Source organism: Phyllobates terribilis, unplaced genomic scaffold (assembly GCF_046119375.1).
Source record: "Phyllobates terribilis strain yellow unplaced genomic scaffold, ASM4611937v1 Scaffold_7__3_contigs__length_470593459, whole genome shotgun sequence".
NCBI lineage: Eukaryota > Metazoa > Chordata > Amphibia > Anura > Dendrobatidae > Phyllobates > Phyllobates terribilis.
This window is the reverse complement of record NW_027362767.1, coordinates 290,322,951-290,350,762: the sequence shown is the minus strand read 5'-3', so window position 1 is coordinate 290,350,762 and position 27,812 is coordinate 290,322,951. Positions and strand designations below refer to the sequence as shown.

At 43.0% G+C, this 27,812-nt stretch overlaps 1 protein-coding gene across 2 annotated transcripts in view; it reads right to left on the bottom strand.

Moving 5' to 3' along the window:
• Window positions 1-10,308: 10,308 nt before the first annotated feature.
• Window positions 10,309-27,812, bottom strand: part of KIF4A (kinesin family member 4A) — a 53,467-nt gene continuing 35,963 nt past the window's right edge. For both annotated transcript variants that reach the window (XM_073640940.1, XM_073640941.1), the window contains exons 16-31: window positions 27,696-27,799; window positions 25,413-25,557; window positions 24,698-24,808; window positions 24,536-24,619; window positions 24,339-24,452; window positions 22,863-23,018; window positions 22,480-22,574; window positions 22,263-22,395; window positions 21,445-21,615; window positions 21,107-21,226; window positions 20,668-20,745; window positions 16,069-16,173; window positions 15,848-15,997; window positions 14,956-15,072; window positions 13,003-13,125; window positions 10,309-11,569 (exon numbers count right to left, since the gene is read on the bottom strand). In XM_073640940.1, coding sequence (XP_073497041.1) covers window positions 11,372-11,569; window positions 13,003-13,125; window positions 14,956-15,072; window positions 15,848-15,997; window positions 16,069-16,173; window positions 20,668-20,745; window positions 21,107-21,226; window positions 21,445-21,615; window positions 22,263-22,395; window positions 22,480-22,574; window positions 22,863-23,018; window positions 24,339-24,452; window positions 24,536-24,619; window positions 24,698-24,808; window positions 25,413-25,557; window positions 27,696-27,799 — 2,004 coding nt within the window. In that variant the 3' untranslated portion in view covers window positions 10,309-11,371. The remainder of the gene's footprint in view (window positions 11,570-13,002; window positions 13,126-14,955; window positions 15,073-15,847; window positions 15,998-16,068; window positions 16,174-20,667; window positions 20,746-21,106; window positions 21,227-21,444; window positions 21,616-22,262; window positions 22,396-22,479; window positions 22,575-22,862; window positions 23,019-24,338; window positions 24,453-24,535; window positions 24,620-24,697; window positions 24,809-25,412; window positions 25,558-27,695; window positions 27,800-27,812) is intronic.

Sequence of the window (27,812 nt, the reverse complement as noted above, 5' to 3'; positions counted from 1 at the left end):
AAGCTGGAGATGTTGGCCCTGGGTTGGGGCATGACTGAGAAGTTTGCAGAGTATCTGGCTGGTTCTGAGATTCTCGTGATGACAGACAATAATCCGCTTGCACACTTGGAAAACGCTAAGTTGGGAGCCCTGGAGCAGAGATGGGTGGCGTGGATGTCCAAGTTTAATTACCGGATTCGGTTCCGTTCGGGTAAAGAGAACTCCAATGCTAACGCATTATCACAAGTGATCCGAGGCGCACCCGAGCATGGAGTGGATGAAGACCTCGAGGATACTGAGATCCCCGATTTGAGGCGATTGCCTCTGTTCGTGGACGTGGCACTTTCAAGTGGGGTGGCGACACGGGTCGCCACGTTGCTGGGCAAGACTCGTCAAGAGTGGGCTGAGTTACAGGATGCAGACTCCGAAGTGTCACGAGTAAAGAAATGGCTGAGTCAAAATTCCTGGCCCGACGGGAGAGCAAGAGCCCGGCTGGGTTCAGAAGGACAAAAGCTGCTAAGGCAGTGGGATCGATTGGCCATAGCGGAGGGGATACTGTATCGCTGGATCTATATAGCAGCGGAGCTGGGGTACTATTGGCAGGTAGTAATTCCAGCTTCAGTGGCTCTGTACATTGCTCAGGAGGCTCATACGCGGGGTGCACATTTAGGGCCTGAGAAGACTTATCGTTGGCTGCACCGGTACTTGTACAGTCATGGCCAAAAGTATTGAGAATGAGACAAATAGTAATTTTTCCAAAGTTTACTGCTTCATTTTTTGTAATGGCAATTTGCATATACTCCTGAATGTCAAAGAGTGATCAGCTTAACAGGAATTACGGTACTTGCAAAGTCAATATTTGCCCAGAAAATGAACTTTAACCCCCAAAACACATTTCAACATCATTGCAGTCCTGCCTTAAAAGGAGCAGCTAACATCGTTTTAGTGATTGATCCATTAACACAGGTGTGGATGTTGATGAGGACAGGGCTGGCGATCAATCAGTCATGATTAAGTAAGAATGACATCACTGGACACTTTAAAAGGAGGCTGGTTCTTGGTATCATTGTTTCTCTTCAGTTAACCATGGTTATCTCTAAAGAAACACGTGCAGCCATCATTGCACTGCACAAAAATGGCCTAACAGGGAAGAGTATCGCAGCTACAAAGATTGCACCTCAGTCAACAATCTATCGCATCATCAAGAACTTCAAAGAGAGAGCTTCCATTGTTGTCAAAAAGGCTCCAGGGCGCCCAAGAAAGACCAGCAAGCGCCAGGACCGTATCTTAAAACTGTTTCAGCTGCGGGATCGGACTACCAGTAGTGCCGAGCTTGCTCAGGAATGGCAGCAGGCTGGTGTGAGTGCTTCTGCACGCACTGTGAGGCGGAGACTCTTTGAGCAAGGGCTGGTTTCAAGGAGGGCAGCAAAGAAGCCACTTCTCTCCAGAAAAAACATCAGGGACCGACTGATATTCTGCGAAAGGTACAGGTAGTGGACTGCTGAGGACTGGGGCAAAGTCATTTTCTCTGATGAATCCCCTTTTCGATTGTTTGGGACATCAGGAAAACAGCTTATTCGGAGAAGAAGAGGTGAGCGCTACCACCAGTCTTGTCTCATGCCAACTGTAAAGCATCCTGAAACCATTCATGTGTGGGGTTGCTTCTCAGCCAAGGGAATCGGCTCACTCACAGTCTTGCCTAAAAACACAGCCATGAATAAAGAATGGTACCAGAATGTCCTCCAAGAGCAACTTCTCCCAACCGTCCAAGAGCAGTTTGGCGCCCAACAATGCCTTTTCCAGCAAGATGGAGCACCTTGCCATAAAGCAAAGGTGATAACTAAATGGCTCATGGAACAAAACATAGAGATTTTGGGTCCATGGCCTGGAAACTCCCCAGATCTTAATCCCATTGAGAACTTGTGGTCAATCATCAAGAGACGGGTGGACAAACAAAAACCAACAAATTCTGGCAAAATGCAAGCATTGATTATGCAAGAATGGACTGCTATCAGTCAGGATTTGGTCCAAAAGTTGATTGAGAGCATGCCAGGGAGAATTACAGAGGTCTTGAAGAAGAAGGGGCAACACTGCAAATATTGACTTGCTGCATTAACTCATTCTAACTGTCAATATAACCTATTGGTACTCATAATATGATTGCAATTATATTTCTGTATGTGATATAAACATCAGACAAACACTAATAAAAACCAGAGGCCAGCAGATCATGTGAAAATATAATTTTGGTGTCATTCTCAAAACTTTTGGCCATGACTGTACACACCTGGCTTAGAAGAAGTTGTGAGAGAGGTGTGTGGTAGGTGCCGGGCATGTTTGCTGAATAAGTCTACGGAGCAGAGGGCTCCTGTCCAGACAATCGTGACGTTTGCCTCACTGGAAGTGCTAATGGTGGATTGCAAAAAAAAAAGAGCATGGACCGCACCTCCAAAAATCATACATTTGATCTAATGCTTCATACAGTCTGATCAGAATGTTAAACTAAGAACCTCATGTTCAGTTATATATATTTTTGCCGAGAGGCATTAGATCAAATGTATGATTTTTGGAGGTGCGGTCCATGCTCCTTTTTTTGCATTGTATATTCTTTCCCCTTTCTTGGACCAGCACTCCTCTCATTTGGCACAGGTGATTTTAATTAGCAGGAGACTGCAAAGACGGTCTAGCCTATTTTTGCTCTCATTTGAGAGCTTGAGGAAGGTGAGTCACAATGCTCCTTTCTTGTGGTGTTGGTGCAGTGTGTCGGCCATTGTTGCTGTGGTTTTGTGCTTGTGGGGCAGCGTGGCCTGGAGTCATGGGGACTCAGTCTTGCAGCATGGGTGCTGTGAGGCACCAGGCCGCCCGCCCTGCTGGTGCATTGTCGCTGTGGCGGTGGTTGGTGCACGGCTCCGCTCCCGTTCAGGCAGGAAATGTTAGGACCCACTACGAGGATTGCTGTGACGTGGCAGTGGGCTTCATACAGTCTGATCAGAATGTTAAACTAAGAACCTCATGTTCAGTTATATATATTTTTGCCGAGAGGCATTAGATCAAATGTATGATTTTTGGAGGTGCGGTCCATGCTCTTTTTTGTTGCTAATGGTGGATTATTTGTCAATTGGGTACGCCAAAAGTGGTCATCATTCATGTCTGGTCATGACTGATCACTTTACTAAGTTTGCCGTCGCTGTCCCCACCAAGGATCAGACTGCTAAGTCTGCAGCGGAGGCAATTTGTAAGTATTTCATCCAGGTTTATGGGTGTCCTCAAAGGATACATTCAGATCAAGGTGCTTGCTTCCAAGATCAGCTCATAACAGAGTTGCTACAAGTCTATGGGATTCAGCAATCCCGGACAACGCCCTACCATCCGCAGGGAAATGGGGCCTGTGAACGGTTCAACCGAACCTTGCTCCAGATGCTGAGAACACTTGAACAGAGGCAGAAGGAGCGATGGCCTGAGTTCCTCCCAGAACTTATGTGGGCCTATAACAATCGGGTCCATAGCACCACAGGATTCACTCCTTACGCGATGATATTCGGTCAGCCTGGGCGAGAGATCGAAGAACTGTATCTCACTGTACCCGATGAACCAGAATATCGTATAGCCAGTGAGTGGATCCAGGATCATCGCCGAAGGTTGCGGGAAATCCACCGGATAGTAAACGACCGTGTGCAGGATCATCCCCACCGAGATCGGGGCCGGTGCACCGAGATGAGTTCCGGGTGGGTGATAAGGTGCTAGTTCGAGTCACACGTCCGGGAGGGAAGTTGAGCGACAGGTGGGAGGATACACCCTACACAGTAGTGGAAAGGGTATTCCCAGAGGGAAGTGTGTACACAGTGGTTCCCGAAGGGTGCATTGGACCCCGTCGCACAATGCACCGGAACTGGCTAAAGAAGTGTATGTCCGACACACCTGCCAGTCACCCTAAGTCACCTGCGCCACCTACGGCGGTTGCACCGAGCAATGTTGAATGCGACTGTTGGGATGACTTCGGGGTGAAATCCTCGGACGTGCAGAGTCCGATCGCGCAAGTTCCAGACACCGCCCCTTGATGTTACTGTTCCACTAGATGCGGCGGACCCATCCATCGAGCTCAGCAGCTACTGGTTTGCGGAGATCAGAGAGGAGCACAGCTGGTGTTCCCCCGATACGATATAATCCTGAGGAGTATGTGTTACATATGAGTGGTATGAAACCATTTGTCGGGATGCCAAATTGTAAGTGGGGTGGAGTGTAACATGTTGACATGTCTTTTTAGTAATGAGTTCATATTACTGACAGTATAAATTTCTCCTGCAATGACTTAGTCCGACCATTAGGGGTCAGCAAGAAACAAGTAAAGAAAAAGCCCGGGGATCTGTAAAAAAGAAAAAAAAGCCTGGGAAACACAGAACCAGGAAGTCCTCCGAGGAGACGAGATGTGACTGATTCCTAGGGGACGTTTGGGAGCTTGTACAGACTGCAGCCAGACTGTGTGTCCAAGAAGAAGCAGTGCCTTCTGAGTAACTGTGATATGTGACCGGTCACCAACTGTGTAGTCAGTTAGGGAAAGCTAGTTAGTGATTCCAGTAGTGCTGAGAACTGCCTGGTGTATATCACTGCTGATGGACTGATCAGGCTTGATCCAGAGATTGTGAAGGATCTGGTATACTAAGACTGTGTACGTGGATACTACAAAGGAGCCCTGTTGTGAGCTACACTTTGAGACTGAGATTGATTCTAATTCCTGCTTACACCTGGATATGCTGGAGAGCTTGGTGAGAAGGAGAAGCTGATCAAACCCTGTGGCCAGAGATCAGGGTCTAATAAAAGGTTTAGTTTGTTAACTGTTTGTAAATGTATTAAGTCTGAGAGATTTCTCTTTGCTCTTGTAAGAAAAGAAACTGTACACTGTAGAGGTAACGTGTTGGCTAAATATATAAATATATATATATATATATATATATATAAGTGTTCTCTAAGGGGAAAACAAGGGTACCCAGATCCCATTGTATTAGTGTGGGAGGGGGGTGTAAGGTTATATTCCTGGGAGGACCAGAGCCACGTCCGCGGTAACATCCTGGGTAGGCCCTGTACTGAATAAGGGTGGGAACGGCATAGCCCAGGGGTAGTTTGGCTCATTCCCACGAGATTGGCACTTGGGCTCTCTCGGGCTGCATAACTTGTAATTTGTGTTAGTGGCTGTTGTGGTCCATATTTTGTAGAATCGTTTAACCCTGTCATTTGTGTGACCAGTATAAAGAAAGTTATTTGCCACTATACGAGGTTGGAGTCATTCATAGCAGCGCCGTATCCCTCATACACATTCGACCGGCATTCCCGTCGCTACAATACAGGCACGTGGAGGCCACACACAATACTGAGCCTCATTTTGACTTGTTTTAAGGACATTACATCAAAGTTGGATCAGCCTGTAGTGTGTTTTTCCACTTTAATTTTGGGGGTGACTCCAAATCCAGGCCTCCATTGGTTAATAAATTTGATTTCCATTGATGATTTTTGTGTGATTTTGTTGTCAGCACATTCAACTTTGTACAGAACAAAGTATTCAATGAGAATATTTCATTCATTCAGATCTAGGATGTGTTATTTGAGTGTTCCCTTTATTTTTTTGAGCTGTGTATATTACCACAATAATGCAATGGAAGTGAGACCGTTTACAATGAACCCCTACAAATCACCAACCTAAATGAATCTAAGCAGATAAAAGGAATATTTCTGTGTACTAGAAGGCTGACACCCAGTGCGTAGTAGGAATAAACAGAATGAAGGCCAAACCCTATCCATGACCTATGAAGCAGATTAAGAGAGTCCTTGGTTAAATGTGTTTCTTGCAATCCTATAACAGCGGGGCTAAATTTTCTAATGTGTTCAAATATTGCCGGTCTCTTGATATTAGAGGAAAGGAAAATAAGTGGCACATCGGATGTGCCGCATATTTTCCTTTCCCCTAATCTTTGGCTGAACTTCACCAGCAGGACCAGCACCCGACAGGCAGTCTTCAACCTCAGTATTAGAAGGCATAGCGTGGTGAGCTCATAATTCCCCCTCTCTCTTACCTGTCTCTTGCTATTATCTATAAGACAGTGAACATTCCAAGAAAACTAATTTTATCATTGAACCCATTTTTTAACCCCCCCCAAAAAGCTTTCAAACTAATACCCAGCTTGGCGTATTGCTGAGACGCTTTTCTCTCCCAGACAACAAAGTAATCACATTTGTGTACCATTGAAAACGTTCTCCTCCCTCACCCCCAATTTTACTCCCCTTCCCTTTAACCAGCTTAAACCTACCCTCACCAGTAAGGAGTGCGGTACCATAGCCAGTGGCGTAACTAGAATCTGATGGGCCCCAGTGGAAGATTTGGACAGGGGCCCCACCTCATCCTGAAGTAAAATAAATTTTATACTATAATATATACAGTGCTCAAAAAAATAAAGGGAACACTCAAATAACACATCCTAGATCTGAATGAATGAAATATTCTCATTGAGTACTTTGTTCTGTACAAAGTTGAATGTGCTGACAACAAAATCACACAAAAATCATCAATGGAAATCAAATTTATTAACCAATGGAGGCCTGGATTTGGAGTCACCCCCAAAATTAAAATGGAAAAACACACTACAGGCTGATCCAACTGTGATGTAATGTCCTTAAAACAAGTCAAAATGAGGCTCAGTATTGTGTGTGGCCTCCACGTGCCTGTATGACCTCCCTACAATGCCTGGGCATGCTCCTGATGAGGTTGCAGATGGTCTCCTGTGGGATCTCCTCCCAGACCTGGACTAAAGCATCCGCCAACTCCTGGACAGTCTGTGGTGCAACGTGACGTTGGTGGATGGAGCGAGACATGATGTCCCAGATGTGCTCATTCGGATTCAGGTCTGGGTAACGGGCGGGCCAGTCCATAGCTTCAATGCCTTCATCTTGCAGGAACTGCTGACACACTCCAGCCACATGAGGTCTGGCATTGTCCTGCATTAGGAGGAACCCAGGGCCAACCGCACCAGCATATGGTCTCACAAGGGGTCTGAGGATCTCATCTCGGTACCTAATGGCAGTCAGGCTACCTCTGGCGAGCACATGGAGGGCTGTGTGGCCCTCCAAAGAAATGCCACAGAACACCATTACTGACCCACTGCCAAACCGGTCATGCTGAAGGATGTTGCAGGCAGCTGATCGCTCTCCACGGCGTCTCCAGACTCTGTCATGTCTGTCACATGTGCTCAGTGTGAACCTGCTTTCATCTGTGAAGAGCACAGGGCGCCAGTGGCGACTTTGCCAATCCTGGTGTTCTGTGGCAAATGCCAAGGGTCCTGCACGGTGTTGGGCTGTGAGCACAACCCCCATCTTTTGACGTTGGGCACTCATACCACCCTCATGGAGTCGGTTTCTAACCGTTTGTGCAGACACATGCACATTTGTGGCCTGCTGGAGGTCATTTTGCAGGGCTCTGGCAGTGCTCCTCCTTGCACAAAGGCGGAGGTAGCGGTCCTGCTGCTGGGTTGTTGCCCTCCTACGGCCCCCTCCACATCTCCTGGTGTACTGGCGTGTCTCCTGGTAGCGCCTCCAGCCTATGCACACTACGCTGACAGACACAGCAAACCTTCTTGCCACAGCTCGCATTGATGTGCCATCCTGGATGAGCTGCAGTACCTGAGCAACTTCTGTGGGTTGTAGAGTCCGTCTCATGCTACCACGAGTGTGAAAGCACAACCAACATTCAAAAGTTACCAAAACATCAGCCAGAAAGCATTGGTACTGAGATGTGGTCTGTGGTCCCCACCTGCAGAACCACTCCTTTATTGAGGGTGTCTTGATAATTGACAATAATTTCCATCTATTGTCTATTCCATTTGCACAACAGCATGTGAAATTGATTGTCAGAGTTGCTTCCTAAGTGGACAGTTTGATTTCACAGAAGTTTGATTTACTTGGAGTTATATTCTGTTGTTTAAGTGTTCTCTTTATTTTTTTGAGCAGTGTATATACTCACCAGGGGCATACATAGAATTCATGGGGCCCCGAAGCAGAAGTATAATGCACTCTCCCTAGTATAATACACAGCCCTTAGTCATCCATGCAGTAGTATGGGCAGATAAAAAAAAAATATATATATATATCACACACACACACACACACACGGCCTCCTCCTGTGAAGCTGGCAGCTGACTTCAGTGTGCGACGGAAGCGCATTGGCGTCACTATCATGCACCCCCAATCACGTACGCACCTAGGTCAGTTGCTGGACTCTGATTAGCCGGCAGCGTACATTGCTGAACACAGATCCGATGGGTCTGTGCGGTGCAATACACTTCAGATGCTTGTGCGTCCGAGAGCACACATCCAGTTGAAGTTTCTTCTGGCGTGGGCAGGCCCCTGCCCCGCTGGGTCAGGTCATTACGCACCTGACCATAGAATATAAAGTAATTTGTTATGCAGTCGCCCTGAAAAAAACAATGCAACTTCTTTACTAAATGCAGACTACTCCAGAGCAGAGCCCACTCCCTTATCATAGGATAAACAAGAAAACATTAAATACAGCCTCATAACTAAGTGTAATTTCCACCATGTACAATCTTGAACTTTCTTAAAATCAATACAGAGGCCCAGGACTCTTTCACAACATTCCCTGTTAAACATATCTTTCCGCCACTGAAATTGGAAATGCCACAAGATTCTTCTTCCATGGCCGCTCATCCACTCAGGTCCTTCCGGCTCCCATTTCCTGTTGGATCTAGCGCTCATGAATTTCCAGCCATCTCAGGGGTCTCAATGAATCTTGTATTATCCAGTGTCATCACTCGCAACTTGGCAGGACAAATCATACAGTACTGTACTCCCAGTGATCTTGTTCTTCTTTTGATGTCTATAAACAAAGCTCCCTTCGGCTGGACTCCCGATGAAAAATCCGAGGCTCTCTCAAAATAATGTCCCAATTTTTATAGTGTAGAATTTTAATCAAAACTGGTCTGGGCGGTCTGCCCACTGGTACCTGTCTTGTAGGGATCCTGCGTGCTCTCTGCACAGCCAACAGAATTATCAGGACTTCTTTGCCAAAGGTGTTGAGAAGCCATTTTGCAAAGAATGTGTCTGGATCTGCTCCTTCCACTTTCTTCAGAACTCCCACCAATCTAATGTTATTATATCTTTGGCGATTTTCTAGATCCTCAGCTCTGGCCATCAACTCTGCCACCGCCTATGTATGATTTGGTATATCACTACGAACTGGAGGAAGTGCATCCTCCATCTCGCTTACCTGGCCGTCAACGACCATGGCACGTTCTGCTCCTTTCTGAACACCCAGTCGGATTATAGAAATGTTTGGGAGCCGTGTTATATTTCTGGCTAGATGGGCAAATTGCTCCAGCCTGGCAGCCAGCTCCCCACTTAGATCTTTCTGCCTCCTCACACATGGTATACTTCTCTTTAGTTAGGGCATATGATAGCATGGTGAGTCTCTGAGAATTACATGGCCTTATGTTCTGAAGGTGGTAATCATCTCAGTTACTAGAAGTTTCTATCTGATGAAATTGCTTGGACTGTAGTACTGAAATTCTCCACAAAGGAAAGACAGAAGTTCACATCAAAGATCATGATGATGACTACACAGCTCCTGTCACACAATTATATTGTAGAAAATTACAGATCAGCCTCCAGACTGTAGGCTTGTCATATATTTTCTTAGAAAAAAATAGAAGGAAGGACAATCAAATGTTATCCCAAAAGATAAACAGCTAGAGGCAGTACGGTCTATGACGCTGTACTGATGCATTATGGTATTTTCTAGAAAATCACAGAAGAATAACATGCAGGATGGGGTTCCTAGAAATCAAGATAGAGGTTGAAGGGTAAAAAAAAACAAAAAAACAACCCCCCCAAAACACAGGAATCTGAAGTACATACATACTGTATGAGAAGCACAGAGTATGAAAGAATCAGTTAGAGGATGCAATTTAAGAAGAAAAAAAAACAAACAAAAAAATACAGTGAGTGCTTCTTTAACAGAGATCAACAGAACTCGACAGATCGTCAGCACAGGAGAGGCTGGCGATTTCACAGGGGAGTATTTTTTTCCCCCTTCACATTCAAACAGTTTTTTGAGACAATAAATTCACAGTTTTTGAACAGGTAGATGTATAATTTTCTAGCCAATGGATTATAAAATAACCATAGATAAGTTCTGAAACTGGTTAGCATAACCTTTATAAAGAAACAAATAAAAAATCATAATTAAATAGTATTTATTAAATAACGTGTAGACACGTTACTAGTCCAATGCTTGTAAAGTCTATTCAAAGTCATGTAAGAAATGAAACATTTGAGCATGTGCTTTTATTAGTAATAACTACAATTATTAAAAAAAAAAAATTAAAAACAAATTTTAGATTAAAATAGCCAGGGTCTCAGAACACAATGATTTTTCAGAACTAAAAATTTCATGGCAGAATCTGAAAAAGGCCTGCACCACTGAAGGCTAGCTTAAGACTAATAGTTCAAAGTTGCTTTCAGGCTAGAACACTTAGGGGCTACATGGCGATGACACGAACAACCAAACATCACACTGCTATGATGAACTATCATGTGAGTGAATGGCGGTACGTTTCAGCCAGCAAGTTACCATGCCACACAAGAAGCAAGAAATCCAAACTAGTTGGATGTTAGAAACTTGCATGTCAGCAATGCGCCAACATTCACTTACATAGTGTTGGAAAACAGGAAAATGCAATGCGTAATGGCAAAAGTTGCCAAGTAGTCCCAGCCTTATGGTATGTCAATTAAATTAGGGTCTGTCTGCGGGGACCCCAACAAAGTCATAATCAAGAAGAACCCTGTACTGAACTTGGGGACGTTTGCTACATCGGTATGTATACTTATTGTGTCCATGTCATGCCACCAATTTATTTTGATAGAACGTGGATGTACATGCGCAGCGGACATTAGTGTGGGTATGACCACTGATTCAGAAACAATCACATTTAATTGACAAATCAAAAGACTTTCCAGAGAACCCTTTAATACCTTGTCAGGTGTAATGTGAAGTTATGTTACGTTTGTTATTACTGGTCAAGGCAGTTTTCCACCAATGCCTTCATGCCGCCTTGATCACTTAGCAGAACCGCCGGCCTCATAGGATTAATGGCAGCTGCAGACCTGTAGCTGGAAAAACTTTAGGATTTAAAACTTTTTGCCATTGCTAAACTCGAACACAACACGGACGAACAAAGACATACAAATATTTACAAGTTATTGCCGGGACTAAGCGCTAAAATTACCATTAATATACAGTCCACCTTCCCCTAGATACTACTCATTTTAACCTATGCAGAGGTCAACTATAACTGTACACAAAGAAAGGAGATACTAGGACGGACGGCTTCCTTCACTCATCTTCCGTGATCGGGGAACACCCAGAGAAGAAGCTGATATTGCTGTTGCAAAGGGCTTTCTTCTTTTTCTTTAGTATGGACGTTTGATTTTCTTGTGAGTCGGCAGTCAGCGATCCACTGGGGACGATGCTTGGTTTACGCTGCAGTTTCATGGTGATCACCTGGCCTATGTCGCTTATCTCCTGCAGAACCTATGGGGGGAAAAAAAAAAAGGAAAAAAAACACGTTACTTTTGTTCAAAAACAGTTGTACAGTTTTGTTACTGCACGCTTTTTATTAATTGAGGCACTACAGCACTGATCAGAGCAGACAGCAAGCAGCGAGGATGCTCTTCCAGCTCTGGTCACAGTGCTGGCAATCTCCTCAGCTGCTTTCCACCACTCTTCGTTCTCTGGCCACCGGCTCTTGTAAGGACAGAGGGAAGCATGTTGAGATTAGACTCTGCTGTCAAAGTATCTGATAAAGATGTGCATATGGCTGCATTGCTGGAGCTGGTGACAAAGCGCCTTTTTGACATTATGAGGGCACTCAGAATCATGCCCCATTTGACACCCAACTGTGGGGACAGCCTAGTTGTCAAGTTTTGGGCTCCAAAACTAACTGTAAAATAGACAATGTACAAGAAAAAACAAAAACAAAAGACACATCAAAAAAGGGTCACAGACAACAGGGGAGGGTAAGAGTAACCTAATATTATAGCCCCCTTACAGTGTGGTAGTGACAAATATAAATGAGAAAGGAACAATCTCACCGTTAGTTGGAGGATAGCCTTACTCAGAACAAAGATCCCCAATTAGCTGGTATTTCATCCAGAGAGACGCAATCCACAGAGGAGATACGAACAAATGGATGGGGGAGGGAGAGAAATACCCACAGGAAAATATCTCATGTATAGATAGTGAGCCAGGGATCTATTGCACATGTCCCAAAAGGTTTCTCATGGGAATGGGAAAATCTTTTGGGACATGTGCAATAGATCCCCGGCTCACTATCTATAGATGAGATTTTTTGGGGGTATTGTGTGGGTATTTCTCCCCCATATTTGTTCGCATCTCCTCTGTGGATTGCGTCTCTCTGGATGAAATACCAGCTAATTGGGGATCTCTTTGTTCTGAGTAAGGCTATCCTCCAACTAACGGTGAGATTATTCCTCTCTCATTTATATTTATGTCACTACCACACTGTAAGGGGGCTATAATATTAGGGTACGCTTACCCTTTCCCGTTGTCTGTGACCCTTTTTTAATGTGTGTCGTTTGTTTTTCTTGTCCATTATCTATTTTCTACTTGAGCCATATGGTCATTTTAATATATTTTCATTAAAAGTTACATTTTATTACACCTTCTGCCGTGCTGGATACACAATTATATGGTTGGTAGTCCTACTTTTATATTCCAAAACTAACTGCCAGTAGTGAGGTGAACAGTGGATAGTGTCTTGAGAGGTAGGAGAAGGAAGAGGAGAGAAGAGAGGAAAGAAAAGAGAAAAAATAAATAAATAAAAATTACTCTAAACAAAAGAGCAAACACTTTACAATCTAAAGATTTAATTCTATTAATACTTTGACTTTAATTTTGGAAAGAGCACATGAGCAGATAAATACAAGCAGCACACTTTGCCATACCTTTTTGGTGGGTGTGACACAAGGTGGTGTGAAAAATGAACTTCCAGCTGTTACATCTCCAGAGTAGTCAATCTTCAGTGAGTTCTCAGACTCCTGGGATTGATCCTCGCTATTTGTATCATCCTTTTAAAATAATTTAAAGTATAAAAATAAATATTGAGTGTCGTGGGACAGAAGAAAAAAAAAAACTAGACACAATAAAATTACAGCAGATGTAGGAAAGTCAGCTAGCACAGGGTTAAATCCAAGCACTAGAGGTACTAATTACTGATTAGGTGCACCTGTGTGTTCAATGGCCAGTCAGCTGGGGAAGCTGAGCAGAATGGGTTGTGTTGGGGAGCTAGAGAGACACTAAGCATAGTCTCTCTGTGTACACGACCTGTGTAGGCTTCTCTCAAACAAAGTATCACTGGTTGCTATGGACAATAGCCATTTTGTGTGTGACCAAACTGGGACTAGCTCACCCATGTCAGAGTCACCCGTGAATGTTAGCCCAACGAGCATAAAGCAGGACCTGAATTGCAGTCTGGGTGAGACCCTGTTATTGCTTTGCCTTCATTAGAAAAAAACCTGACCTTTGTTATTACATGTGTGCCAGGAAAAGGCTGTTTTCATTTAAAGACCTGTGCAAGTTTATGAAGTTCAATAACTCTTACACTGCTTTACCACAAGAATCCGGTGCCTGCCTGAGAGAGTCAACCCCTACACATGCAAATTAACTTAAGGGGTATATATATAGTAGGTGTAATAATAATATCAGCGAATACCTCCAATTAGAAATGTAGTATAGTTCTCCTGATTCACTATGTTTCTTTCATCATGTGCAGGCATGATTCACTGATAAAGTGACAGTTTGTTGCTAGTCGTAACCATGGATACCCAAGGTACTGCAATGCCTGCTCATGAGGAAAGAGACATAGCAAATCAGATGAACTATACTACATTTCTAATTGGAGATATTTGCTAATATTATGATTATTACACCTACTACTTTAGGGATAGGATATCTTGGAGATGGAAATATTCCTTTAAAGGATAAAACCCCTTGGTGGATGCTCTATTAAGTTACCAAGAGCCAAAACACTGATTTTTACATCCGTAGCCATACAAGGGCTTGTTGATCATGCAAAGCACTGGCAGACAGGAAGAAAATGTCAAGTGTAGTGAAATAGTGAGAAAAACACACAACAAAAAAAAAAACCTCCAAAGTTTTTTTTTTTTAATAGGATGTTAATTTGGTTGTAAAATTTACCTGGAAAGAAGATTCTCCAGGTCAGTACGGTTGCAGCAATGCCAAACATACAGTTTTTGTTAAAACAAAAAATACAGATTGTATTAAAGTTGGATCCAGGGTGAGGGTGGTGAGACAGTTTGTTGTGGGGAGGGGCTCTGTCATAATTTTATTATTAAAATACAGAAAGTATTAAATTAAATAAATACAAAAAAATAAACGTGCTGCCATTTTCTGAGAACCATAATGGTTTCTTTTTTTCCGTCATTGGGGCCGTATTGTTGGCTTTGTTTTTTTTTTTTGGGCATGGAGAGCAGATGTTTTTACTGGTATTATCTGGGGCTACATACAATATTTTCTTTGCTTCTTATGCTATTTTTTGATGGAGAAGTCTAAAAGGGAAGAAATATATATAAAAAATAAAAAAATGTACCTGTAAAGTAGGCATGCCAGCCTCCTATGGACACTAAGTGTAAAGTTTAGCCTAGTGGCTGCAGGAGGGATATAACTGACTGGCGTTTAGTGCCCATCTCCTAGTGGCAGCAGCTTAAACCTGTGTCATCCAACGGCACGGACGAGAAAAAAGGCACGGCCGTTTCCATAACCATAGCCCATGCCAATCAATTAAGTACTTTGCACAACTGCAGCTACATTCAGTTTTGGCCTAGAAAGGTTAAGGTGGTTTGTTTTTTATCCCAACCAAATAATCCTTAAAGACTTACGGAGAAGTTTTCCCTGTTGCGGCATTTAGTAGGGTCACAGCAGCATTCATCGGAACAGTTCTGCTTAGTTTTCCTACAGCGGCACATCTTGTTTCCACAACGCCCTTTACAAGAGCACTATAAGAGCAAGACAAAAGGGGCACACGAGCTTGGTATTACTAATTGCCAAAATACAGCCACTTCAATGTCTTAAAAAGCAGATCTGGCAGTATGGAAACCCCACCACACCACACACACAAAAAAACTACAGAGGATTCTGAATGTCATTTTTATCTCTGTACTCATTGACAAAGCCCGTCAGACATTACAGGTTCCATGTACTTTATGCCAATCTGTTCCTAGGAGACAGAGGAAGACTCCCAAGGCCCTTTTCACATCACGTTCTTGCCCACATTGAGTGCTCCCATCGCCCCAAACTTTTTTATCCGAACCTCCCACAATGGGGACTCTGGCATATGCGCTGACGGGGCCATTGACTGCAATGGTGCCAGAGTCCACATGCTCTATTGTGCATCATTTTTGAGCGTAAATGTCTACTAGAAGCGGAAACTCAGATGCAGTTTTCTATGTCTGAATGTCCGCCTCCAGTAGACATACACGCCCGAAAATGATGCACGACAGCATATGTTGACTCTTATTGGCACCATTATAGTCAATAGCCCCGTCGGCGCATATGCCAGAGTCCCGTTTTGCGGAATATTCGGATGCAAGCCCCGAAGGGACAAGAACGCAGTGTGAAAGCTCCCAAGGTGTTCTAGCACATTCTGTTCTAACCTGAAGGCTCCCCAAGTTACATCAGAGCACTTTACAAAGTCAGTGAGTATATTTATAGAAAAAAGTAAAAAGTATCATCAAGCATTGGATCAGGGGTCAACTTTTTTTTTTTACTCACTCCACTGGGCACTTTTTTGGGGTGTTTGACATTTTGGACAGGGATCCAGTTTGTGTCACTTGAGTCATCTTCAGACTCTTCAGATTCAGATAATAAATCTTCCAAAACTACTGCAGCAGATTTTGCTGTTGTTCTACGAAGATTCTTAGGCTAAAATAAAAATAAAATGGTCAACAACCTTCACGGACAATCGAGGCAGAAAAATCCTAAACAGCACTTACCTTGGGAGGAACAAAATCGAAGGGAGAATCTGGAGACTTAGTGACCTGTGCATCAGACATCGTGTACATTTTCTTTCCACTTGCAACATGAAGGAGCGCCAATTTCTTAAAGAAAATGGATAGTTGAAAAAAAGTTAATACAAAAGAGGCCAGACTGAGAAGACCACATATTCGCTTTACTATCTCCTGAATGAAAGGCTACAGAAAAGTAACAAATCTTAAAAGGGACTCATCAAATGAGTGGATCCAAACCGTGCTACTAAGCAGAGCCACAAGTATAGGAGCAGCAATGTCTCTGGACAAACAGCAAAACTCTTGTCCCTTCATCGTGATTGATGAGGTTCTCAAAGATCAGACTCCCCAATGACACTTTAATGGTCAACCCTTAGGTAAAGTGTTAATGTACTATACAAAAAGTTAGATGAGGAAAAAATGCTTCTAGAAATAAGTGTTGATAGTTTATTGATATCACATAAGAAAATGCAAAGTGAATGAACAAAAGAGAAATGTAAGTCAGATCAATATTTGGTGACCGCCCTTTGTCTTCAAAACAGCATAAATTCTTATAGGTATAACTGCACAAAGTCGGGGATTCCATAGGTTTATACCAGGGTATATGAGAAATCAATTACCCCAAACAAGGGATAATATAATTTTCATATGTAGGTTGAAACACAGTCAACAACAGAGCCCCCCATTAACTCCACCCCCGCCGTCGTATACTTGTGTATAGTGTGTAGCGTTAGTCTTTTAATATTCTCACCTACTGGTGTCTTCTCTGCTATCCAGCGCCGCTCCTCTAAGTCCCATGATGGCAATTCAGACTCTCCAGATAACGCTGTGCTCTGCGGGAGCTGGAAGTGGCTTTTACAATGGAGATGAAGAACAAGGCCCCATAGACTTACATTGTAAACGAAGCTTCCAGGTCACAGAGCACAGTGTGATCCCAAGAGTCTGAATCTATGTCTTGTCACTCAGAAGAGGAGCGGAGCGGCACTGGATACTGGAGAAGAAGGCAATCGGCTAGTATAAGGCTATGTTCACATGTTGCGTTTTTTTTTTTATGCAAATTTTCATTTGCCTTTTACAGTCCAGCAAAGTCTATCAGATTTGAGAAATGTCATGCACATAGCTTGGTTCTTTTTGTGCAAAGCCTTGTGTTTTGGAGAATGCAGCATGTTGCCTCTTTAAGCGTTTTTCATCCATTGAAAGCAATGGGTGATGCAAAAAACGCTGGTATCAGGTTTTGCTGTACAGCAGTATGTGAAACCCATTTATTTTTGTGATTTTCCAAAGTTTACCATCTTGTCTCAGTCACCTGAGATGGCAGTTTGGATTAGTATGGTTTCATTAAATTAGTAATGCCTACAAAGTAAACATTGGCTGACCAAGGTGTGAGATTGAACAATGCCTGAGCAACTAAATGGCAGACCAACGTGGGAAAGTAAATAGTGTCCTACAAACTCAATGCACTACCATTGGTGACCTGTGTTCAGTGGTGGAAGCAAAGCTGAACTTTGGGATCCTCAAAAAAGCAGCAAAACCTTCTTTTCTGCCAAGAAAAAAACGCAACGTGTGACCATAGCCTTAGAGGTTGTCCACTACTCAGATAACCCCTTCTCAATCCCTATGTTCCCCTCCACCATCCCAGAAAGTAATAACACCTAGACTCCCCTCCGGTGCCGTTCCAGTGGTGTCAACACTGGCTCTCCCCAGGCTCGTGATCCCTGTGGCCAGTCAGCACTGGCTTCACTCTCCTCTCCTTTATGCGTAATTGACATCTGAAGGAACAAGGTCTCTCCGAGGCAAATATATCAAAGCAGGCTGGGGTTTCAAGAGGTGCTGTTCCATCTCTTTTGAAGAAGCACCAAGGACAGGGCAATGATGAACATAAATGCAGGGTTCAAGGAGTCCTGATCCCAACATCGAGTCTGTCTGGGAATACACGGAGACAGAAGGATTTCACAAGTGACATCCACAGATCTGTGGTTAGTTGTCCAAGATGTTTGCCGTGGTCACTTAAATAGAAGAATTGATACTTTGGTGCCGTGACAAAAGAAAGAAAAAATATTTTGAAGCAAAAAGGGTGGTCAGATCAAATATTGATTTAATTTAGTTTTTTTCTTTTGCTCGTTCACTTTACATTTTGTTAACTGATAAAACTAAACACCATTTTTGAAAGTATTCTTACTTCGCAGCATTTTTCCAATGTTCTGTATGTTCAAAGTAATTTTTTTTTAAAGGAATTGTTCTGTAGAGATTACTTTTCAGCAGTGATCTCCCCATACTCAGACATGATAGGGAACTGTTCTGATGGGGGGGGGTTCCTTATTCCTGAGGCAGATTGAGTCACTTTGCACCCAGACTGACCTCCGTTACAGTGTTGCCTGTCTTTTTGGGATGACACAACAGCATGATAGACTGTCTGAAAAGGCAAATGCCACTGGAACAGAGGCCGGACAGTTCAGAGTTACCCCATCTGCCGCCTCATATTGAGCGGCTCCATTGTGGTTTGAATCGGAATCTTGTTTTTTAGGAATTAAGACAGAATTCGTAACGCAGTGCTCGGTGTAAGAAGACTGTGAACCAGGCCTTACAAAGAGAGGTGACTTGTATATTCACAGATGAGCATGCATACGCTACATGGACGATAGAGTAGTGTCCCAGTACTATCACTGAATGCAGGTTTTTCATTCAGTCCCATTGCCATAAGTGTATAAAATCCAGCCCCTCACCATGTAACCGGCCTTTCCTAACATTTTTGATAGAATGGGTCGCTCTTTAGAGCTCACTGAATTCGAGCGTGGTACTGTAATAGGATGGCACCATTAAAAGAAGTCTGCTCGTGCGAGATTTAGAAGGGAAGAAATGTCACCATCATTTCTGAGTGAGTGGTGATAGCATTTAGAAACCACAGCAAGTCCGTCACAAGTCGGCAGACCATGTAAAGTTACAGATTGGGGTCACCAAGTGCTGAGGCACACAAGTCGCCAATGTTCTCTCGACTCCATACCTGCACAGTCCAAATCACCTCTGGCAATAAAAGCAGAATAAAGTGTTGGGTACTTCATGACATGGGTTTCCATGGCTGAGAAGCTGCATACAAATCTTACATCAAGTGTGTGATGGAGGGATATTAAGCCACCACTGGACTCTGGAGCAATGAAACATGTCCAGGGGAATGATGGATGCCTTCTTTATCCGGCTAGTTTTGACAAATGCCAGAACATTACCTGTCTGACGCATTGTGCCAACTGAAAAAGTTTGGTGGAAGAGGGATAATGCTAGCGGGATGTTTCTCAGGACTATGTCCTTTAGTTACAGTGGAAGGCAATCTTCGTGCTTCAGCATACAAGACATATTGGACGTTATATACTTTTAATATTGCGGGAATAGTTAGGAAAAGATCCTTCTCTGTTCCCCAGGACTGTGACCAATGCACAAAGCAAGGTCCATAAAGGCATGATTGGTAGAGTTTGGTAAGGAAGAACTTGACCGACCGCAGCCCTGTCTAACACGTTTGGGATGAATTATAATGGAGATTGCAGGCCCATCCCCATCATCCAACATCAGATCTCATAAAAGCTCTTCTGGATGACTGGGTAAAAATATCCTCAAACTCCTAAACCTTGCAAAAGACCTTCCCAAAAGAGTGAAGCTGTTACAGCTGCAAAAGGGAAACGCCATATTAAAGGGGTTCTCTGGGAAATGTAAAATATATACACATTTAAATATTAAACATTTTTTGTTAATACCTTTATTTAGTAAAAAGCTATGCTTTATCTAGTTCACTCTGTCAGGATATTAAAAAATGGCAGCTGCCATATATCACTGTGCAGCCCGTCCTAGATTTCAGAGGGCACGCAGTAGGACGGGCTGCCTGAAGCACGAGACAGATGCACTAAAGCTGTCTGGCTGACTGAGATGGATGTTTGTTCTGTCAGATAAAGAAAGGGGTTTATCTTCTCCTTTACTCCGGCTCTGCTCAGTGTCCTGTCAGGTGGACTGACCAGAGGAACGTGCGTTCACCATGCCTGACCGGGGGCTGCTCTGACCCTCCTATTATGTGTCCTCTGAAATCTAGGACCGGTTGTGACTGATGGCAGCTGCAATCTGCAAAATCCTTACACAGTGCCCTAGATAAAGCATACCTCTTTGCTAAATAAAGGCATTTAGAAAAAGATTTAAACATGTATTTATTTTATTCCATTTCTCGGAGAAGTCCTTTAATGTCTAAAGCGTAGATGGCACCAATAGTTTTGTGCATGTAGTGAACATAATATAGGACAGGATTACACTGCTCATAATAGGCAATTATCACAGTTCATGGCCGCCATGCCCCGCACAATGCCCTCTACACAGATAAAACAGCATGGCCAGAACACTCTCCCTTAGAGATCTGTGACAATCTTTAGACTATTGTTTAGTATGAAGACAGTCTATATACCAGAGGCTTTCTATATATCTGGTTTTACTTAGTCTAAACAAAATTCTTTTCAAACGCGTTTCTAATGTCACCTATTTTTTTTAAAGACGTTTTCCAGCCATTTGACACTGGTGACTGGGGCTTAGAACTAAGAGGTCCATATTCTCACTTACTTGTTTGTACACATCATTTTCTTGGATGAGTTGCTGGTTTTTCTCGCAAAGCTCCTTCATTTTTTCAATTTCTTCATCCTTAGAAAAGAGACAGAATTCTTTAGAATAAGCAATGTAAATATATGAAACATTTTTTGTTTTAAAGGATTTATAGTATGAGATAGAAACTGAAATTCTGTAAGGATGATGAAAACTGAACGCATAGTTGTGCTTTCATGGTCACGACAACCTAACACTTGCTGTGGTCCATCATATCATTGTCCTTGGAATAAATACTAAATATAAGATGGCCTGGTCTTACCAGTAATCATCCCCTATAACCAATCCCACAGTGTAATCTGCACGTTGATGAGCTCCATTTCTCAGTAACCTGATAGATTCTCACTTGCATATCTTGCACAGAGGTCTAGAAACCATTTATGGACTCAATGTGAATTACCTGGAACTTCATTCTCTCTAACAGCTGTTTCTCCCTCTCCGTCACTTTGTCCTCTGCAGGTTCTTCTACCTCCGAGACAATCGGCTGCTTCTGCTGTAACTGACTCAGCAAGTAAAGTATCTGAAGAAACAAAATAAGGATGCCGGGGTTGAAAAACTTAATTATGAGCTTTAAAGAGGGTCAATGCAGAATTAGAAACACCCCTCCCTCTGAAATACCTTATTCTACTTTTGGACAAACCCTTTAAGATGTTAAATATTGAAAGTAAAGACAAAAACAAGGGTTCATGAAATATACCAAACTCAAAACCCTAGCAATGTCAGAAACTAAAAAGCTACCTTCTCCTGGTGCTGCTGCTCCAGCTCTACAAGCTGGCTCTGGTGCTCCGTCTCCATTTCAGCCATCTGGTTTCTTTCTTCGAATATTATCTTCTGCATGTCCGCAGCATGAGCTTTGTTCTGTTTAAGGCTGCTCTCCAGTTTACTGATCTGAACTTTGGCAGAAACCAGCTAAAATATTGTAGAACGAGAAGAGAGAGAAGAAAAGCAAATAAGAATGTTATTAAAATATAACATTCAGGTGATTTTTGAATGAGCAGCAGTGTATATACATGAGGAACACCATGGCGTCTGGCCAGGACATGATTGTGTCCTGCATGGTCACCAGGTTTCTACCTGCACTAGAAGCCTCAGCAGTGTCTCCTTGTGCCTTTCTGCTTCTGTCTCCCCCCAGCTGCTCACCCCTCCTCCATCCATAGTGAACATGTGTAAATTGATGTCTCACTGCAGAGATTTTTAGACCATTTGAGAGGAGTGCAAGAGACAAAGTAACAGATAAGTGGGGAAAGTAGTTACTATTTAACCCCTTAAAGGCGTTGGTCACTACTTTTCTTATTGATGGCCTATTAAGATAAGCTATAAATATCTGATCGGTGGGGGATAGATCAGATGCATTGGGGGTGGATCTTCAGTACCTGGACACGGCCATTATGTTCCTACAGCATCCAAGAACTTCTAGCCGCCACCTGTAACAGCTGATTAGCAGGGGTGCCGGGTGTTGCATCCCCATCAATCAGATATTAATGGCCTAAGCAAGGCTTGGGTGTGGAGGGGTGACAAGAAAGGTTTGCCCATTACTAAGACTCTGAATAACGTACCTCCCCCATTAAGTATTTCAGGGCACACTTTGCTTCCATGATGTTGGTGATGGTTTCCCATCGCTGCTTCACTCGCTCTTCCTCGCTGTCAGCATCCAGTAACTTTTGCTGTAGATCCGCTATCTGAGCGCTCCTGTAGGGAGGACATAATTACTAGATATTACAGCAGCACTCAAGAATACAATCAACTACTTCTATCCAGCGGTTATAACTATACCTGAGCTCCATTTCAGTCTCCAGACTGTCAATCTGCTTGGTGACTGAAGCCTCTTCTTCCATGTTCTCAAGCTCAGCCACGGTGTACGTCCGTCTCTTAAGAAGCAAAAACAAAGTATTGGGATTTTTTTTAAAAAAAAAAAGGTAAAAAAAAAAAAAAGTTATGTTCCATGTGAACACCCCAGTAACATCTGCCATCTTTAAAGGGCTCATAGCACCACAAATTATGAATAGATCTCCACCCATGTATCAGATGAGCTCCAACTTCACAGGACTGCGTTTTGTAAATCCGATTTTTGTAAATTTACATTAGTTAATACATTACCAAGAAGCAGCATTTTGTTTGTGAAGCAAAGCTCAGGACAGTTGCAAGATTCTACTTACACGGATTTTGGCGGGGATCCGCTCGCCGGCATCCTTCTTCTGCTTCAGCTGCGCTATGTCATGGGCTAGGATCTTCCTGTCTTCAAGGAGATCATTAAGATGTCGCTGAGCTTCTTCCGTACTCACGAGGACTTCCACCTCATTGCAAAGCCAATTCTGGAGAAACCAAAAACATGTTCTACCATTATATCATGATTGCAGTCTCCAGAAGGGTGGAAAAGCAATGAACTAGAAATTTTTAACACCTGATGCTTACCTCAGAGACCTACTGCAAAATGAGTGTGTGAAAGAGACAGATCGATCTAGAGACAGATCGAGCTAGAGACAGATCGATCTAGAGACAGATCGATCTAGAGACAGATCGATCTAGAGACATATATCTATATATCTCATTCACACACTCATTTTGCAGTAGGTCTCTGAGGTAAGCATCAGGTGTTAAAAATTTCTAGTTGCTTTATGAGCTTTAAAGAGGGTCAGTGCAGAGTTAGAAACAGCCCTCCCTCTGAAATACCTTATTCTACTTTTGGACAAACCCTTTAAGATGTTAAATATTGAAAGTAAAGACACACATACACATACAGTGCTCAGCATGATAGAGAACACCCCCTTAAAATCAATATTTCAACACAAGAACAATTTCCAAGATTTTAACAAGACCGAGTTTCATAGAAATGTTTTAACCCCACACCAAAACTATTACATCTCGTATTTTGTACGACCTCCATGAAATTTAAGGACAGCACCAAGACTTCTAGGTATGGAGTGAACACACGCTGGCGATATATTGCAACATCTATCTTTCTCCATTCTTCAAGAACGACCTCTCAGACTGGATGCTGGATGGAGAGTGAGGACAACTTGTCTCTTCACAATTAATCACAAGTGTTCGGTTGGATTCAGATCAGAAAACACTTGGCCGCTGAATCACTTCCACTCTGTTCTTCTTCAGAAATGCAGCAGATGTGTGTTTTGGATCACGGTCATGTTGGAAAAGTGCAAATCTACCAAGGACATTGAGAGATGGGAGCATCTTTTACAATATAGAGCAGTACATCTGTGAATTCATGGTACCATCAATAACATGTAGCTCCCCGACACCAGCAGCGTTCATGCAGTCCCACATAAGGAAACTGCCACCACAATGTTTCACTTTAGGCACCATATACTTTTCTTTGTACTCTTCACCTTTGCGATACCATGCAATTTTGAAACCATCAGGTCCACAAACATTTATCTTGGTCTCATCACTATAGAATATACTATAGAATATATAGAGTAAAACTGAAAATTTTGTAATTGAGTTCAATTAACCTTACTTTCATGTTACGGGTTAAAATAACATTTGGTATAACTCAGTCTTGTCAAAATTTTGGAAACTGATCTTGTGTTGAGATATTGATTAAAATTGTACTTTTCAAAGTTGGCATTGTGCATCAGACAAACTGACCTGATGAGGACAGTTTCTTTACTTACCTTGACTCTGGCAGACGCTCCTTCCATGCCTTTGCTCTGGGTATCCTTCCGCCTATCCATAGCTTCCTTCTGTCTCTGCAGAGCTTCCTTTAACCTCTTATTTGCAGTTGCCGCCTAAAAAAAAATACACATTTGTATATATATCACGTCAAAGTTCTACAATAGATAACACAGAAGTCATCACCACTGATCCGAACCTCTTCTGTTTTCCTGCGTAGTACGTTGGCTTGCTTCTGGAAGTCTCTTTCTAATTTGAGGAGTTCATACTGACGCTTACGGTCCTAAAAAGAGAAATAACATTGCTTTATAATAAGAACAGGACCTCTGCACATAGATCAGGATACAATGCCTCCACGTACCTTCTCCTTAAGCTGAATCACTTCTTTAGTCTTCTGTTGTTTAAAAGAACGGAACTTCTCAGCATCGTCCTTCATCTGCCTCATGAGCTGCACTCTCTGCATCTTCATTGCCTGTAGAAGACAAATGGACGTCTGCAGTTTATATATATATATATATATATATATATATATATATATATATATATATATATATATATATATATATATATGTATGTTTATACACCAGTATGAATGGCACTGTGGCACTTCTCCGGATTCCTCAAGGTCATACTTGCAAGCCCTACTAAACAACGACTTGGACATATTTTATTACAACTATGTATTGTGCTGTTCTTGTTATTCCCCCTGGATATTTGGGAATAAACTGACCATTTCCTTGCCAGAGCGGTGTGTCCCTACACAGTCCAATACCATCAGTACCGAATGGGCACTGCCGGTATGGAAAAGGATCTGCCCCCAATATTGTCAATCGATGCATACATTTCTGGAGATATAACAGTCCCAAAATTATTGGGATATCAAGTATTTACAAAAATAGGCAGATCAGGGAGCCGACAGGTCCTCTAGATCGTGCCAATATTTCTGGTCATGCTGACAACAACTGAAAATCTGCATTATCTGAGACAGACAACGTTGTCAGACATAAATCAGCCTTTTGTTATAGGGGAGATCCTCTGGGGGTGCAAAATACAGAGATTGGCGGCCCCAGACTCACGTGAATTTCTTGGTTGAGTTTGCCAACAGTTTTCTCGGTGGACTCCCTTAACTTCAGGAGCTTTGATTGCTCATTCAGCTTTTTCTTTAGATCATTCATTTGACCCTCTAGTTCTTGCAATCTTTTTCGTCTTCGTTCGCTCAGCCTGTAAAAAGATTTGATCATTTAAAGTTTCAAAGTTTTTAAAAGTTCTTAGTTCCCACTGAAATGTACATAATTTAGCACAATTGAAGGCATCATTTTTTAACCTAGTGCTGATCAAATCAGTAACCACTAAAAACAAAAGAATTGGGAGACAGCTAAAATAATGTGACAGAAGAGAAGCAAAGCCTGCAAGAGGAAGGTGAGGGGGAAAACATGGATCCCGTCATAATCAGTGAGGAGTCCTGACTGTGCAGAACACAAATGGCCAGGACAAACCAACCACAATCTCGTGAAAACTTGTGCCAAGGGCCCTCCCCATGCCACATTGTGGGCCAAGAATGGAAGCTTTGCTTTTCCTTTCAGCTAATGACTGGGTCAGATCATAGTGAAGACATCCCTGACTGTCAGCCTCTCTCAGCCCGGCACCAAAAGTATTCTCAGCAATACTGCTCAGCAATAGAGAAGCCGCTATTCACAATACTTTCCCAAAGTGGCCATTTCAGATTGATATTGGCCCCGATAAATCAAAGCTTTTATGACAAAGTGGTGTGAAAGCTTTGAAAAGAAGCAAAATTTTGGTGCAACTCCAAGTTGCACCAAAATTTTGAAACTTTTCAAAGCTTTCATGCCAGATTTTCAAAGTGGAGTGGCGAGGGGATGACTTCACAGTGTCTAATTCATGACCAGCTGTGGCCAGAAATCTGACTCCAGTCGCTGATTGACATGGCACATGAATTATGAGAGTCTGACTCCACCACACCCCCTCATTAAGACCGACGAGAAAAATAGTCAGTGTGGATGAATCGGGAGTTTGTCTATAAACTAGTGAGGACTTCCTTGCACATTGATTGACAGCCTGCTCTGTGCCCACACTGTCTGTAAGGCTGTGTGCCCACTATGCGTTTATTAAGCGTTTCCGCAGTGGCAATTCCGCTGCAGAAACGCTTAAAAAACGCTTGGCAGAAGGTCTGCAGTGTTCCCCAATGATAATCTGCATGTGCTGTGCACATGCTGCGGAAATTTCCGCTGCGGATTATAATTGCGGAAAAATCCGCAGCACTACGAATTATTTTGCGGAGTCGCTGCGTTTTTGCCGCCATTGACTTGCATTGGACCGCATGACATCCACATCACTACACATGCACATGCGGATTTCATGCGGTTCAATGTGTGGATGGTACCCAGTCTGGAGAAGAGGAGACTCTCCTCCAGACCCGGGTACCATAGTACTTGTTAAAAAAATATAAAAAATATACATTATACTTACCTTCTGATGGCCCCCGGTCTCCTTAGTGATCCGTCCTGGCTTGCCGGCAGCTCGCGATGGTCTAAAAGGACCTTCCATGATGTCATTTAGTTATGCGACGGGTCACGCGACCGCAGACGTCAGCGGTCGTGTGACCCGTCACGTGACTAAATTACGTCATTGCAGGTCCTTTTAGACCATCGCGAGCTGCCGGCAAGCCAGGACGGATCACTAAGGAGACCGGGGGCCATCAGAAGGTAAGAATATTTATTCTTTGGGGTCACACTATATAAATCCATACAGGTTGCATGGATTTATATAGTGTAACCAAGTTGTCAAGCACTTTCCAAGTGATGTTAAAATTGCTTGGAAAGCTCTTGCATTTCCGCATGCGGAAATGCATGTGAAGAACGCTTCATTTCTGCTTGTCCCTGGCAGGAAAAACACATGTACAATCCGCATGTACAATCCGCATGCGTTTTTTCTGCCAGGGAGATGCAGAAACGCTCAGGAAAAATGTGGAGCATTTCTGCATCGTGGGCACATAGCCTAAAGGTGCGGGGGAAGTGATGACTGTGCACTCACTGTATACAGAGCAGTGACTGTTACAGCCCCAATGACTGGAAGAGAGCGGCTGCAGGGAGAATACAAAGTCACTTTCCTCCCTGTAGCAGCTGCTCCAGTAAACCAGCCAGACACTAATAACTGCAGATTAATGCTATATCAACAGGTAAAGAAGATTTTTAGCTGACAGGTTCCCTTTAAGCTTTGTAATGGGCATTTTCTAGATGGAACACTATAAACAATGCAGTAATCACACACATTGGAAAATACAAAAATACAACATCTACAAAATGGGAATTAATTGGATAAATCATTTACACGTCACTCACTTTGCTTGATTGGTATCCTTCTTGGCTGAATGAAGAGCAAGGATTAACTCTTCCTTCTCCTTCTGTAGAGCCCCCACTTCTGTCTCTAAGGTCTTTATATTATTCTACATACAAGGC